At 36.8% G+C, this 15,988-nt stretch overlaps 2 protein-coding genes across 5 annotated transcripts in view; one reads left to right on the plus strand and one right to left on the minus strand.

Annotated features, from left to right (window-relative positions):
- LOC107724597 (macoilin-2) overlaps nt 1–5,623 on the minus strand; it is a 16,143-nt gene extending 10,520 nt beyond the window's left edge. For all 3 annotated transcript variants that reach the window (XM_016533581.1, XM_016533580.1, XM_016533579.1), the window contains exons 1-3: nt 5,329–5,623; nt 1,976–2,117; nt 617–743 (exon numbers count right to left, since the gene is read on the minus strand). In XM_016533581.1, the coding sequence (XP_016389067.1) occupies nt 617–743; nt 1,976–2,117; nt 5,329–5,408 (349 nt within the window). In that variant the 5' untranslated portion in view covers nt 5,409–5,623. The remainder of the gene's footprint in view (nt 1–616; nt 744–1,975; nt 2,118–5,328) is intronic.
- Nucleotides 5,624–5,913: 290 nt separating this feature from the next.
- Nucleotides 5,914–15,988, plus strand: part of LOC107724598 (ammonium transporter Rh type A-like) — an 11,812-nt gene continuing 1,737 nt past the window's right edge. The window contains exons 1-9 of one of the 2 annotated variants that reach the window (XM_016533582.1): nt 5,914–5,981; nt 6,493–6,686; nt 7,694–7,880; nt 8,424–8,574; nt 9,365–9,512; nt 11,322–11,500; nt 11,696–11,833; nt 15,011–15,135; nt 15,217–15,296. In XM_016533582.1, the coding sequence (XP_016389068.1) occupies nt 6,524–6,686; nt 7,694–7,880; nt 8,424–8,574; nt 9,365–9,512; nt 11,322–11,500; nt 11,696–11,833; nt 15,011–15,135; nt 15,217–15,296 (1,171 nt within the window). In that variant the 5' untranslated portion in view covers nt 5,914–5,981; nt 6,493–6,523. Of the gene's footprint in view, nt 5,982–6,142; nt 6,687–7,693; nt 7,881–8,423; nt 8,575–9,364; nt 9,513–11,321; nt 11,501–11,695; nt 11,834–15,010; nt 15,136–15,216; nt 15,297–15,988 lie in introns of those variants that run through there. The other variant, XM_016533583.1, reaches the window with a different exon arrangement.

The following is a 15,988-nucleotide window of genomic DNA, read 5'->3' on the forward strand; positions in this document are numbered from 1 at the left end:
AATACTATGCAAGTGCTATATTAGTATATTATTATAGTGTTATATTTCAATTTCACAAAGAAATGTACAGTATTTTGTCTAAGCAATAATAAAAAGACATTTAATTTATAATTTGTCTTAAATCTCATTTTGTTAAAAAAAAATCGTGAATCGAATCGAATCGTGAAATCAAAATCGTGAATCAAATCGAATGTTGAGTGAATCGTTACATCCCTAGCGCTAAACAAAGCGAGTGAGTCATTTGAAGCAAATCCTATTGTTGACATCAAAATCCAGAGCTGCTCAGTCACACCGGCAGAAATAACCAAGCTTACAGCTGCAAGGTCACAGTGTGTGTGTCTGTGTGCATGTTATAAAGAGAGAATAAAATATGTCATGACAACAAAAGCTCACCGCAGCATGGGAATGCTACTCTCATGCTGGAGTTCCAAGGTGTCAGTTGTACACACATTTGTAAAATATATTTTTAATCCATCATCATTATACAGAGAATTTGAGAATCCAGAGATGGCGTTTGAGGTTATCTATACTGGAAGTGTCAAAGCTGCAAGTCATGAATGTTCACAATCTGCTGACCAATCAGCTGTAAGCTTGAGGAACAATATGCAGCTCTTACCTGTGTGCCAGACGTACTGCACCCACACATATGTGCTGGCTGCAAAGAACAGCCACTGCACTGGGATGAACAGCAGACATATAATATCTGATGTGAATGCCACACACACAAAAAACACTGAGAAAGCCTGCAACACACAGAGAGACACATCAGATCACCACGTGCAAATGGCATGACTGTCATTTCACGCTCCTCAGTGAAATATAACTTCAGCGTCCTGCTGTGAAGCATCATATAAAACAACCCTAAACAGCATTTTTTTAACTATCATGCAGTTTTCATGATTATTTAAGAGACATAATAGGAACAGTTCATATAATGTGCAAATAATACTTCAATACTACTGACAACTGACCTTCTGACCATGAAGAAATCTCTTAATCTCAGATAAGACTAGATAAGAGTATAAACTGCAGTTTATGTCCCTCACAGGATTATTGATAACATCAAACCCGGAAAGATATGCATAAATTCATCATACAGTATAAGAGCTAAGACATTTTAATGCTTTTGTAAGAAGCCTCTTATGCTTGCCAAGGCTGCATTTATTTGATAGAAAATATAGTAAAAAAATTGTAATATTATGAAATATTATTACAATTCAAAATAACTGTTTAAAATTTAATTTATTCCTGTGATGGCAAAGCTGAACTTCCATCAGACATTACATTAGGCATTTACAATATATAATATATACAAATATATATATATAATACAAAAAGGTAATGTGATTAAAATATATGTGTAGCAGCTCATTTTCAGAATCAGTGAATCTGAAAATTACGATTCTGGCTTCTAGCGGGTTTATTTTTCGTCTGCTTTGGAGCTTATAAGAAGTATAAATCACCATGCAATTTTGTTGTATGGAAAGCAGAAGCTCAGACATTTTGATAAACATTTGATTTTTTGTTGGGATGACATGAACGTGAGCAATCGATTTCTTTAATTATTTAGTACCATTATCTGGATGAAAAGCTCGTCTCACACACACACACACACACACTCCATCAGACATTACACATTAGGCATTTACAATATAATATATACAAATATATATATATAATATAAAAAGGTAATGTGATTAAAATATATGTGTAGCAGCTCATTTTCAGAATCAGTGAATCTGAAAATTACGATTCTGGCTTCTAGCGGGTTTATTTTTCGTCTGCTTTGGAGCTTATAAGAAGTATAAATCACCATGCAATTTTGTTGTATGGAAAGCAGAAGCTCAGACATTTTGATAAACATTTGATTTTTTGTTGGGATGACATGAACGTGAGCAATCGATTTCTTTAATTATTTAGTACCATTATCTGGATGAAAAGCTCGTCTCACACACACACACACACACACACTCACCAGGCCCTGGTATCTGAAGGAGTCGTAAACACTGCGAATGAAGAGCCAGAAAGGCCAGAGGTACTCAAAGCGAAACTCCAGCACAAAGTCTGCCAGCAGCACCAGAGCCCAGACCACCAGAAACTTCAGGTACAGGAACGTACTGAGACAAAGAGAAAGAGATGTTATTCTTACCCAACCATTCAATCATCCATTCAAGATTTCATCTCTCTGAATAAGATCCCACATGTGGCCTTGAGCCAATGAACATTTAGTGACACGAACAAGCAACTCCATCATGATCTCCAGCATTAAATCCAAACCAATGAAGCATGGGTAGGACGTAATCACTGTTTGGCTTTCTCCAATGCAGTGTGTAGTGAATGAAGTGGATTATGTTTTCTGTAGGGATGAGAAGAGGCCAAGAGTACATGAGTAAGATGTATTTCCAGATGTAGCAATGCAGATAAGGTGTACTCAATCCACCAGATAACAGAAATATTCTTTAATTAGACTATAATTACGCCTAGGTGAGATATTGAATATTTTCCATATATTATGCTGTCAATGTGAAATTAAGCAACATTGTGAATATCATGATTTTAATGAGTTTTAAAGCAGTCACTGGACCGGTAGGTCTGGGCTGATGACGTACTTGCTCAATTCCACCTCACTGAGGAAAGCAACATAACAAATCAGATAACAGGTGTTACAGATGCATCTTCACAGATTATATCATCAAAGTTGACAGTAAATGGATGGATGCATCTAAAACAAAAACTCCATATGCAACACATATTACACATGAAAAAAGAGGTTAAAATACTCTGATGAAAGATTTGAGGAATGTTTCTTTTGGAACAAAAGCAAAACCATGTCAATAGAATCATATCTGATTTTATTCTGATTTTAAATAAAGCACCAAATGATCTTCACATAAACATTTGCTTCATATTTTAGTATCACAGAGTGATACTAACCAAATCTATTACTTAAGACCTCTAAATGAAATCTGGTTTTACAGATTGGTGTAAAAAATTATTCCAAATGAAACCCCACAGAGTTATTTCCTAGATGCAGACTTGAAATCACATGCAACATTATGTCAACATCTGACATGACTGAATGTAAGCTCTATAGCCACTACATTAAAGAGTCAAACATGCTGAACATCAAGGAGAATAGCAAATGACTGATAATGGGTGAAGTCTGGCAACCCTCTTTAATGGCAGAAACAAGTTGCCAGTTATTTACCCACTGTGAGTAAATCATAGTGTTTAACTGCGTCATCCATCTACGATGATAATAACACTTTTACAGCAGAATTACTAACAAATGCAAGCAGTGGTGTGCAAAATATAGAATATTCATCATGATATATCTGCAATTATTTGCCAGGAATTTGCATTAAGGTGAGCATATAGTTTCTAAGTTCGATTCATTTGTGTTAATCAGTTCAATCTGTCAATGAATCAATGAAAAACTCAATTCAACAATTTCTTGCAAGTATAAAAATGCTATGTTAAATGTAGGTAAATATTGCTGTTTATTAATGCATTTTTGTGTACTGTACATAGTGCATTATATCAAATATAATTATTATTTGTGTTTGTTTACACAAGGCATTATTTATTTAGTTATTTATAATTATGTCCTTGTTTGGAAATCATATTTTGATTATTTCTATCAAGCTTGTTACTGTATTTTACTGCTGGAAGTGGCATTATGAATTAGCTTGGCCTTAATGACTGCTCGGTTGAAATTATGATTTCTCTGACTGAAGAAAATCCCTATTTTTGACCATTTCAGTGAAAATATTCACAACATAATTACCTATAAATTGTTACCATCTATAGGCATCTTTATACAGCTGATTTAAGGCTGCTCTGTGCCAGCTTAAAATTCTGTGCAAAGACATAATGCAGCATTAAATCCTGACTAAACTGTGTATCAAAGTATATGGTGGTTATTGTTGTGTAAATGCATTTATGCCATTTCTGAGTAGCATTAAACAGTCTGTGTAAAGACACCTAAAAGCCACTTCAGAAGCACCTCTGTGCCACCTTTGCAGTGTAAATTTGGTATAGCACACTTCATTGACATCTTGCTTTAAACATTTGAAATTAAGGCTGTATATGACCACCAGTAAACGTACTTTATACCAAACAATGAACGTACCCAAACACTGGCACACAGACAACAGGTCAGCAATATGACTGGCATCCCATGAATAGAGATTAATGCTATTATATGAGAGGTTATACCAACTGCTAAGATATAAAATATGCAATACTGCTGCATAAAACCCCTTCACAACATCACTTTTGATTGATGGGTTAGATGCTCCATGACAAAGCTTACAATACAAAACAAAAACACTGAGACTAAAAAAAAAACTACAGCTCTCAATGAAAGAATGAATTGTGCAAAAAAAAAAAAGATCCTATTCATGAAATATGTAGGTGTAATTAAGATTATTACCCTTACAAAAGAATCATCTTCTTTCTTCCGTGAAACACAAAAGGAGATGTTAGTCACTCAGAATGACAGTTTCAGTCATTTGCTTTCATTTTATGCAACAAAAAAAAAGCAACGAAAGTAAATGGTTACTGATGTTAGAATCTTTTGTGTTTCACATACAAAAAAGTCAGATGGGTTTAGAACAGCTTTTAACAATATTTCAAATAATTATAATTTTAACCTAAACATTATTCCTGGCAGCAAACAAACAAATAAATATTTACTAACATAGATACACTGTCAATTCTGGCACATATAAATGCTTCTTACACCAAATTTGTAGTAGTTCGTGAGTTCTCAAGGAAAACGTTAAAAAAAATACCCAACTGCCCTCTCGGTCTCCCCAACTTCTGAGGAAAAACACAACCAACTTTAGTTATTTGGCGTCTCGGGCATTTAAAACCCTAAAGCTGTCTCTTAGAAATTTGTATTTGAATAAACTTCACGCATTTACATATGCGATTTGCTAATTAAATTACGGTTATTCTCCTTACGGTCTTGTAAGATGCAATCACAATCGATCTGATCGGTTTCTGACAGACTAACGGTCCCGTCACGTCAATCATTCTGATGATTGACAGTTACCGACTCTAACCGTCGGGTCTCGAGCGCACACCGGTGGGTTTCGCGGGTTTCTTTCTTTTAAAGCGCATCGCTGTAATGAGGCCTACGGCAGCTTATTCATTTCTGCGGAGACGGCTGTCTACCTTCAGCCAGCTTTGTTGACGGTAGCTCAGCTCGGCTAGATGATTTACAGTCTCTCTGTGAGATCTTGGATCATAATAAAAACGAAATCTGGGTCTTTCCTAAAGCTCGGGAATGATAACGGTTCGTTCGGAAGGTCTGGGTCGTACCTGCCGTAGATCCCCTCGGTGATTCGGTTCCGTTTTAAGGGCCGTCGGAGCTTGCTGCAGTCCGCATTGCGCCGCTTCATCCTCGCCCCCTTAAATCGGGCTTTTTAATACGTACAGCAGTATGGTCCAGGGTTCTCTCTTATTCGGCGGTCCCACAAAGGAATATACCGCTGTGGTTGTTTTTTTTTTTCTCCTGGAAACAAAGAAATAAATAAAAAGACTGAGTGGAAGACCCTCCTCCTTCTCTCGGCGCAGACGCACAGACACGGGCCTAGACAGGTGTGACTGACAGGCCGCTAAGCCAATAGGAATCGCGCTTGTCGGTTGTCATTTTGAATGACAAGACAAACAGCCAATAAGCAGCGGTCTGTTTGGTCGCGGTACCAAAGAAAGGGAAATGGGGCGGCTGACAGGTTTTCTTCGCCCTACCAATCGCTGTCTTTGTGGACAAATCAGGTAGTGCTCCATGACCAATGGGATTGATTTGGGCGGGACTCACTATACGTTTTTTGCGTATGATGTATGAGAGATGCGTATTCCACATAAACGTAATTTTCGTTGGTATTTTGCGCGTTTCATTGCTAAGCACAAGTGTTTTTACATTGTGTGACTGTCAAACGCTACAATGGCATAAACAAGGCCCACCAAATAAGGTATAATGCATTATTAATTTAATATCAATAGCTTGATTAGTGATCATTTAATTGTACTATTAGCTAGTATAATTAAAAGTTAATGCCCCCCCACCCACACACACACACACCACACCACACATATTTTTAATATACCGGATAGAATGTTAAAATTGCCGTGAAACGGAAGTTGGGATAGTCTAACCATTTAATTAGCCTCATTTGATTTCAATTAAGTGAACAGAAATGAATTTAAAACAAGTTCACTACTTTAGTCTTAGGGGGGAAACAATATTAAATTCAAACGGTGCTGCAGGACAGGAATAACACAAACTAAAACCACAGTTAACACAATACGTCTTGCATCATTTTCTTTTGATAATGGACCTGTTATACAAATAAACTACATCCAAGATATATTACACAAAGGCCATATTGATTAAATGCACACTTAGGTGGCATTTTTGGGAAACACCTCCATGCCTCTTACATGCACGTGATCTTACATACTCCTCATCTCTGGCGGGTGTAGATTGCAGACATTCAGAGTTTGTCACGTAATAATGGCTCCTCAGTACGCCCCCAGTCTCCGCTCAAGACTTCCTCTCGTGGCCTTCCTGCTGGAAACCATCTTTCTCCTACTGTTTGTCATTTTTGTGAAAATAGAGCAGCATGAGCAGTTTGGCAGAGAGTCTGCCAGTAAGCTTTTCATCAGCTCATATGCAGGTTAGTAAATCTGATTTACTTTAAAGCTGTGTTATGAATTTTTAAGGGCTCAAACTTGCATTCCCTGTTAAACTTGTTGTTATTTATGAACAGCATCAAATCACATAATCTATTGTAAACCTGCTAGGTTCACTTCACATGTTGATATGAATAAATGCAACAGAAGACTGGCTGTCAATCGCATATTCTGCTAAGAAACTAATTCCTGGGCTTTATTAAGCAACTTTAACATATCAAACCACCCCATATAACAACAACAACAACAAAAATGATATTTTCAAATATATATTTTCAAATATGTTTTTTTTAAAGGCCAAAAATATATTTGCTAAATGTTTCATAATATATTTACGTAAATATATTTTCAACCAATATATAATTTTGTCAAAAAATATTTTGCCCTCCATGTTTTAATACAGTAAAATACACTCACATACATCACATTTGAAGAAGAACTTTTGTTTTGTATTAAGCATACTTTACAATGTTCCAAAAAAGCAAAAACAATTACAGTATTGCAATTTATGAAGTTATTAAATCATTCTAAATCTAGTTTTGATCTCTAGTAGGCTGTTCCTCCACATTTGCATTTAGCCTTAATGCCCTGAAATACATTTGGAAATATATTTTGGTGTACGTAGGTTGAAACTAAATATATTGTCCATTTCAAAAATATATATTATTGAGCTTAACTTTTTACAACATCTATAAAATATATATTTTGGCCAGAATTGATTTATTTATTTTGGATATGGATAAAGAATCATAACTCAAAATTCACATGAGGCTGCTGCATACCCAAAATGATTATGACTTTACCTTGGCCATGTTGCCGTTGGGGTGTGGAGCCACAACATCTCTGGTTTGGATGATAAGAAGCATTTCTCTACCACAACAAGCAGTATTAAAGACTGACCACCAAGTGCATTGCCAAATGTTTCAAGTTTTTAAATATGTTTTTATAAATGTACACATTGCCAATATTGGAAATGTAATTCTTTTTACAGAATTCCAAGATGTTCATGTGATGATATTCATGGGGTTTGGTTTCCTGGCCACGTTCCTTGTACGCTATGGTTTCAGTGGATCAGGGTTTAACGTGCTGTTGGCAGCCATGGCCATCCAGTGGGCCGTCTTGATAAATGGCTTCCTGCAACAACACCACATAAGAGAGATCCACATCAATATGAAGAGGTACATACATTACAGCTCTTAGCAGACATGCCTTAACATGCTGATGGCAAAACCAGAATAGACAATTTTCAGTGACAGATGGAAAACTATTAAAGGAATTGTTCACCCAAAAATGAAATACACTCACTCTCAGACCATCCAAGATGTAGATCAGTTTGTTTCTTCATCAGATTCGGAGAAATATAGCATTACATCACTTGCTCACCAATGGATTCTCTGCAGTGAATGGGTGCACTTCAGAAGACGTTAATTGATGGACTGGAGTGGTGTGGATTACTTGTGGATTATTGTGATGTTTTTATCAGCTGTTTGGACTCTCATTCTGACGGCACCCATTCACTGCAGAGGATCCACTGGTGAGCAAGTGATGGAATGATAAATGTCTCCAAATCTGTTCCGATGAAGAAAAAACTCATCTACATCTTGGATGGCCTGAGGGTGAATAAATTTTAAGCAATTTTTCATTTTTGGGTGAATTATTCTTTTTTAAAGAGGTTTTACAGCATCACATGATATCAAATGTTATTTGTGCTCCTCATGTAGTGTTATTGAGGCAGAGCTCTGTGCAGCATCCGCTCTGGTTGCCATGGGAGCGGTCCATGGGAAGGCAAATCCTGTCCAGCTTTTACTGATGGCTCTGGTTGAGGTCACAGGATTTGTGGTCACTCAGTGGATCCTGCGAGCTCTGTTCAATGTAAGAAGCATTACTTTCCCAGATAAGAATGATCATTTTTATCCTATGATCCTCATCTCAAATAAAAAGAATTTCAATGAAGAATGATTCATTCGGTTGAATGAATCATTTAAAGATTCAGCTATAAAGACAGTTATTTGTTTTGTTCCTAAATCAGTGGGTCCTGCAAACTCTGCTCTGTGTAAGACAACTATTAATTTCCAAAATATATAAATCAATTTTCAAAATTTCCCATATCCTCATCTCTAGGTACACTGCAAGCCAGTTTCAGCAGTTTTTTCCCCCATGCATTTTTCTGCTATATCTGGCTAATTCAGATGGTAGAAACATTTCCAGACAAACAGTTTTTTCAGTCTTTGATTTTTTTTTTACTGGAAAACACTAAAAATGAATTATTATAGTGTGATACTGTTTAAAGTATCAATGACAAAAATAGTTCAATTTAATATAATAATAATAATATTTGCATACATTTTGTATAAGTAAGCAGTATATACTTTTTAAATATCAGGAAACTTTCAAAGTCATGAAAATTAACGCTAAAAATGTTCTAATATTTCTATAGTTAACAGATGTTTTTCTGTTCTAGTCTAAAATACTTAATTTTCCAGTTGTAATATTTTATATAATTTTGTAATATGTAATTCTGAACAGTAAAACTATATTTGTGAGTTACTATCTGAATGAATACTTGCAAGACATTCCACTTAGCACTGCAAAAACCTAAATAAAAATTTGAATCAGACAGACTGTATTTTCATACTGTACTAAAGCAGAGCTGATGTATCAGGCAGATCCAGTGTACAGCATCATGCTGCTGCATGTCTTCGGAGCTCTGTTTGGTGTGATGGTGTCATGGGTGCTGCACAGAGAGGGGATCAAACCAGAACATGAGAAAGAGAAAACTGACCGCAAGACTGGCTTATTCGCAATGTTTGGTGAGTACATTAACTAGTTATCTCTCAACCTCAATTTTACCCCAAAAATACCTCAAACCAGGTCTTTCGTTTCAGACCATATCCATAACATATGGAAGCCCGTTTCCGCCACTGAATAAAAAATAAAAAAAGGTTATTGCGACTTTTTATCTCACAATTCTGACTTTTTTTCATACAATTGTGCGATATAAAGTCGCAATTGCGTGATATAAAGTCAGAATTGCGTGATATAAACTCACAATTCTGACTTTTTTCTCAGAATTGCGTGATATAAAGTCACAATTGCGAGTTCTAAAGTCAGAATTGTGAGATATAAAGTCACAATTGCGAGATAAAAACTCGCAATTCTGACTTTTTTTTTCTCACAATTCTGACTTTTTTCTCAGAATTGTGAGTTTATGTCTCGCAATTGCGAGTTTATGTTTATATCACGCAATTCTGACTTTATTTCTCAGAATTTTGACTTTATGTCTCGCAATTGCGAGTTTATATCACGCAGTTCTGAGAAAAAAAGTCAGAACTGCGAGTTTGTATCACGTAATTATGAGAAAACAAAAGTCAGAATTGTGAGATAAAAAGTCGCAATTACATTTTTGGCGGAAACGGGCTTCCATAATTACAGCATGTCAGATGATTTAGAAAAATTCAAGTGAGCTGTATAACCAGTTGTATATTTAATAGCACCTGCTTATTTCATACATTTAAAATATACAGCTTATTTACCTGATTTAAATAACTTAGATTATGCCATTTTAATTTTTTTAACAAAGCAAAAAGCACTGTGAATTTTATAGAGCAATGCCACATGAGCGAGAGTGTTATGAACGCAGATTATTTATGATGATTGAATTTATGTTTCATAGCCCCAACTGGATAAAACTTTACAATAACAGTACATGAGTAATCATGTACTAATAGGCCTACCTAATTTAAATATTACTTTAATATGAACTAATAAGCTCAACTAAACATAAATCATGTGAATTAAGGTGTGAAAACTTTACCCCAAAGTTTTAATTAATACATTAACTAACACACATGTAGTCAAAGTGGTTGTTATTCACACATGAATTCATGACTCATGATTCATGAATAATGACTCATGTCGTAGCTAAGGCTAGTTCATGATCAGTGAATGCCTTGACACATCATTAGTTCATATTAAAGTAATAGGATTTAATTCAAGTATTAGTATGATTATTCATGTACTGATATTGTAAAGTGTTACCCTGTGAGCACAATCCTGAGCACAATCACTTAATGAACGTTTTTGAATGAATAGCTTGAATAAATAATTCAGTTGCTCATTCATAAAGACAGTAGCCAATTTCGTTCCTGAATTAATTCATTCATGCAGCATTAATCAGCATTTTAAACAAATCGGTTGAATGAATCATTCAAAGATTCAGTACTAAGGACAGTTCTTTTTTTTTTCTAAACAAATTAGTGTTTTTCAACGAATCGTTTGAATGAAAGATTCAGTGATTCACTCATAAAGAAACTACTTGTTTAGTTGCTAAATGAATCAGCGCTTTGAACGAATCAATTCAATGATTCGGTGGCTCACCCATAAAGGCAGTGATTTCCCGCCACCCACTGGTGAATTGATGCAACCTGCAGAAAGATCCACTGAAAAAAATCCCATCACTGATACACAGACTGAACAAACACATACAAACGGAGTGATACAAACAGTGATATCATCACTCTTGGATTGATGCTTGTCCAATGAGATCCGAGGACTGAAGTGTAATTATTGTATGTCTATATTAAGCACAGGAATATCCTCTCTTTCTCTTTTCCTCACAGGAACGCTATTCCTGTGGATGTTCTGGCCCAGTTTTAACTCGGCACTGGTGCGAGATTACAGGTGGGACGGAGGACTAAAGCTTACTGTCATTTATGGGACGTATCTGTCGCTGGCTGTCAGTGTTGTCATGGCGATGTCTGTCTCTATGCTCACTAGCTCCAAAGGAAAGATGAACATGGTGAGCGGATGTAGGAACAACATTCTAGCAACTCCCTCACATAGTAGAAAACTATAATGTATTGCAATACTTTGTAACATTGTTAAAGTAAAACGGGTTGTGAACACCATTTCATGTTGACTTAGTTGGGATCTAGGAATGTTGAGCAGATTTTCAGATAATGGGCATCATGAGATGAGTAGCATGTCTGCACAGGTTCACGTCCAGAGCTCTGCCCTGTCTGGTGGTGTTGCCATTGGAGTTGCAATGACAGCAGTCCACGCGCCGTGGATTGCCATGACGATTGGATTCTGTGCTGCTCTCTTATCAGCCTTGGGATACCGGTACATGAAGGTAAAGCCGTCAAACATCAATCTCTAAATTCTTTTTTTTTCTTTTTTTTCAGCACTCGTTGTCTTCTGTCTTCCGGTTTGTATTTCCACAGCATAAAGCTAAGAGCTTACAAATTTATGAATGAACCTCTTGTTTTAAAATCGTCCCGATCTACTGAAATTCATGACATCTGCTCCAAACATTACAATGCACATGATAACTTTCATTAACTCTACAATAAGTAAATCCACTTCACCAGCGATGCCATAGAAATATACAGCGCTATTGCAAAAAAGTTCAAAGACAACATTCTAAAGATGGCTAGGTGCTTGTTGCTCTGGTGGATAAGGTCTATATCAAACACTGGTTTGGGAAGTCAAGACGGATTTTGTGGTGGAGCCTCTGGTAAGGTTAAATGTGTTTTGAATTTCAGCCTATAAACCCAGGCTTTAAAGGGGTCATATGATGCGATTTCAAGTTTTCCTTTCTTTTTGGAGTGTTACAAGCTGATTGTGCATAGATAAGATCCCTGAAGTTGCAAAGACTAAAGTCTCAAAACCAAAGAGATATTCTTTATCAAAGTTAAGACTCTGCCACGCCCCCCCTAAAACGGCTCGTTCTAACACGCCCCCACATATCTACCTCACTATGTGGAAATATTAGCATAATGCCACCCAAATGTGCACGCAAAGAAAGAAGGCATGGTGTCAGTAACCGCAGTTAGTGTTGAAGCAGCCATGTCAGGGAGACGCTGTGTGTTTCTAGGCGAAAGCAAAAGCACTTTATTTGGCCTTCAGAAAGTAGATGCATTTAGGAATCTTTAAGATCACTTACAACAGAACAGCAATGCATTTTATGGACGACCGTTTCATGAACCTAGGAGAGGAGATAATTCTGACTTTGCTATGACAATCTGGCGCTTCTGAATCAGCTACTGTAAGTATGTTTTGTTATTAGTTTAAGTATTTGCTATTGACTGTTCAAATGCGGAGTTTTGCGCATAATGTGTGTGTGTGTGTGTGTGTGTGTGTGTGTGCAAGCGAGAGAGAGAGACAGGGTCACATCACAGAGTCAGCTGTCTTAACCGTAGCTTGTGTACTGCAAACACATACCAGCTTCATCACTGTGTCTGTCACGCGACTCTGTTCCCCTTTCAGGCTTGAACTGATGGTAAAACTAATGACATTATTTACTGTCTTTACATTTATTTTGAAAGATGAAGCTCGCGATTATGGTAAGGGGCGTTACATTTCCGACGAGTGCTTGCGGTGTTCGGCCAATCACAATGCACTGGGTCAGCTGGCCAATCAGAGCAGACTGCGCTTGTCGGAAGGAGGGACTTTGTAGAAAACGAAGCGTTTGAGAGAGGCGGGGCATAGAGGACCTACAATAATGTACAGTATTTGAAAAATAATGTGTTTTTTGAACATTAAAGCATGTCAACATATTCTGTTACACCAAATACACAAAATAATGATCTTTAAAAAAAGCACCATATGACCCCTTTAAATGATATAAATGCGTATTTGCTGAATGCTGACGGCAAACAAGAAAGTATTATAATGTTTTATAAAAGAATACACCTTAAAATAACTGAACTTAATGCAATGAAATTGTAAATTGCAATTGTAAATTAAATGGATTAAATTCATATTAAATGCAATTAGCATTTATTAATTATTATTAATTTTTGACTGGCTTAATTAGAACTTAAAGGGGTCATTTGATGCGATTTCAAGTTTTCCTTTCTCTTTGGAGTGTTACAAGCTGATTGTGCATAGATAAGATCCCTGAAGTTGCAAAGACTAAAGTCTCAAAACCAAAGAGATATTCTTTATCAAAGTTAAGACTCTGCCACGCCCCCCTAAAACGGCTCGTTCTAACACGCCCCCACCTATCTACCTCACTATGTGGAAATATTAGCATAATGCGGCCCAAATGTGCACGCAAAGAAAGAAGGCGTGGTTTCAGTAACTGCAGTTAGTGTTGAAGCAGCATGTCAGGGAGACGCTGTGTGTTTCTAGGCGAAAGCAAAAGCACTTTATTTGGCCTTCCGAAAGTAGATGCATTTAGGAATCTTTAAGATCACTAACAGCAATGCATTTTATGGACGACCGTTTCGTGAACCTAGGAGAGGAGGTAATTCTGACTTTGCTATGACAATCTGGCTCTTCTGAATCAGCTACTGTTTTGTTATTAGTTTAAGTATGAGCGAGAGCGCGCGAGAGAGCGAAAGAGAGAGCACGAGAGAGCGAGAGAGAGAGAGAGAGAGAGAGAGCGCGAGAGAGCACATACCAGCTTCATCACTGTGTCTGTCACGCGACTCTGTTCCCCTTTCGGGCTCTGTCTTTACATTTATTTTGAAAGATGAAGCTCGCGATTATGGTAAGGGGCTTTACATTTCCGACGAGTGCTTGCGGTGTTCGGCCAATCACAATGCACTGGGTCAGCTGGCCAATCAGAGCAGACTGCGCTTGTCAAAAGGAGGGACTTTGTAGAAAATGAAGCGTTTGAGAGAGGCGGGGCATAGAGGACCTACAATAATGTACAGTATTTGAAAAATAATGTGTTTTTTGAACATTAAAGCATGCCAACATATTCTGTTACACAAAATAATGATCTTTAAAAAAGCATCGTATGACCCCTTTAAGGAGAGCCACAACACTTAAACTGCCCGCTAGTAGAGAGTCTTTCTTTACAAATACGCGTGGTTAACTAGGTTTTCAAGCGAAAATCAAAACCCAAGAGGCCAAAGGAGAAAGCCTTTCTCCCTTTGATAATAAACAAAACAAAACTCAACTCAACTTTCAAGCCACACTTTTAAAGTATAGTCTCTCAATAGTGACACTCATTCAATAATCACAGTCATTCCGTCAACAATATTTTCCATCACTAAAAGCTAAAAACTGAGTGCTTTTTAAAGGCTCTCAGTAACACGTATTACCCGATATCACTAATTAGCCCAACCCACATCAATTAGCTAATTTCAAACAGAACCAGACAAGGGTGTCAGAGAGAAAAGAGTGCTCTAAAAAATAAACCCATGCTGCTCAAGCTCGAGCTGACATAATAAATGTTTAATGCTTTAAAAAAAAAAATCAAAGGTTTAAATCTCAGATTTTTAATGTGTGAGATGTGTATACTTCATATTACATAAACTGTCAGGAATGATTTTCAGTTTTTTTTCCTTTCATTCAGAATCACATGCTGTTTGCTTTTGAGTGTCATGACACCTGCGGCGTCCTCAGCGTGCATGCCATACCGGGAATTCTGGGATGGTTTGCTCATTTATTTCTACGGCTGGCCAGTAATGAGAGCACAATGTAAAACATTTTTCCATAAAATGGCACTAAAGCATATGGTCCACTCCTTTTATGTTGACTGTGTTGTATCTGTGTTCTCAGAGCGGTGCAGTTCGCTGTCTATCACATCTGTGTTCTCCTCATAACGGCGTGCATGAGTCTGGTGATGGGCACAGCTACAGGTACAACACCCCATTGCATTCACACTAAAGATCATTAGAACAGACCATTTGCTTGTGCTTCTTGTGTTTTGAATAAACCATCAAAAGATCAGCATCTCACACTGTAAAAAAAAAAAAGTCAAAAAGGTCACAGGAGTACATTTTACATGAAAATACCATTTCAGTCTTTCTAGTTTTTTTTATGTTTAACTCATTGTTGCTTGCGGTTTCTTTGTAATTATTTGTGAAATTTACTAGCACTTTCTGAGTGATTCATTTATGTATTTATTATTCAGCTTAGGCTGGTTTACACTGTTTTCTAGTGCATACATTGATATGTAGGGGAGATTGGGGACGGTTTCGACACTTTTTGCATTTCATTCAGTTTCTCAGCGAGGGTTTGTATTGGAGAGTGAAAATTTTAATACAATAAAGTCACATCTGTCAGCTGATGTGTACATATGATAATATACCTACAATTTATACTTGAATAGACAAAGTCAAATGTTACAACTGACCCCATAACAGGGGATGGTTGCAACAGTCCACATGGGGGCAGTTGCAACATTCATTAAAATGTAATTAAAATCACTCTTAAATATAATTTCTTTATTTTATCTGTGCACAGATAGGGTCTTCAATAAGTTAAACTGGCTGTGTAAAAACAAAGAATAGAATGGGGGGGGGGGGTTTAAGAAAAAAACATGTTTTGA

The sequence above is a fragment of the Sinocyclocheilus rhinocerous genome, unplaced genomic scaffold (assembly GCF_001515625.1).
Source record: "Sinocyclocheilus rhinocerous isolate Xijiao unplaced genomic scaffold, SAMN03320098_v1.1 scaffold304, whole genome shotgun sequence".
Lineage (NCBI taxonomy): Eukaryota > Metazoa > Chordata > Actinopteri > Cypriniformes > Cyprinidae > Sinocyclocheilus > Sinocyclocheilus rhinocerous.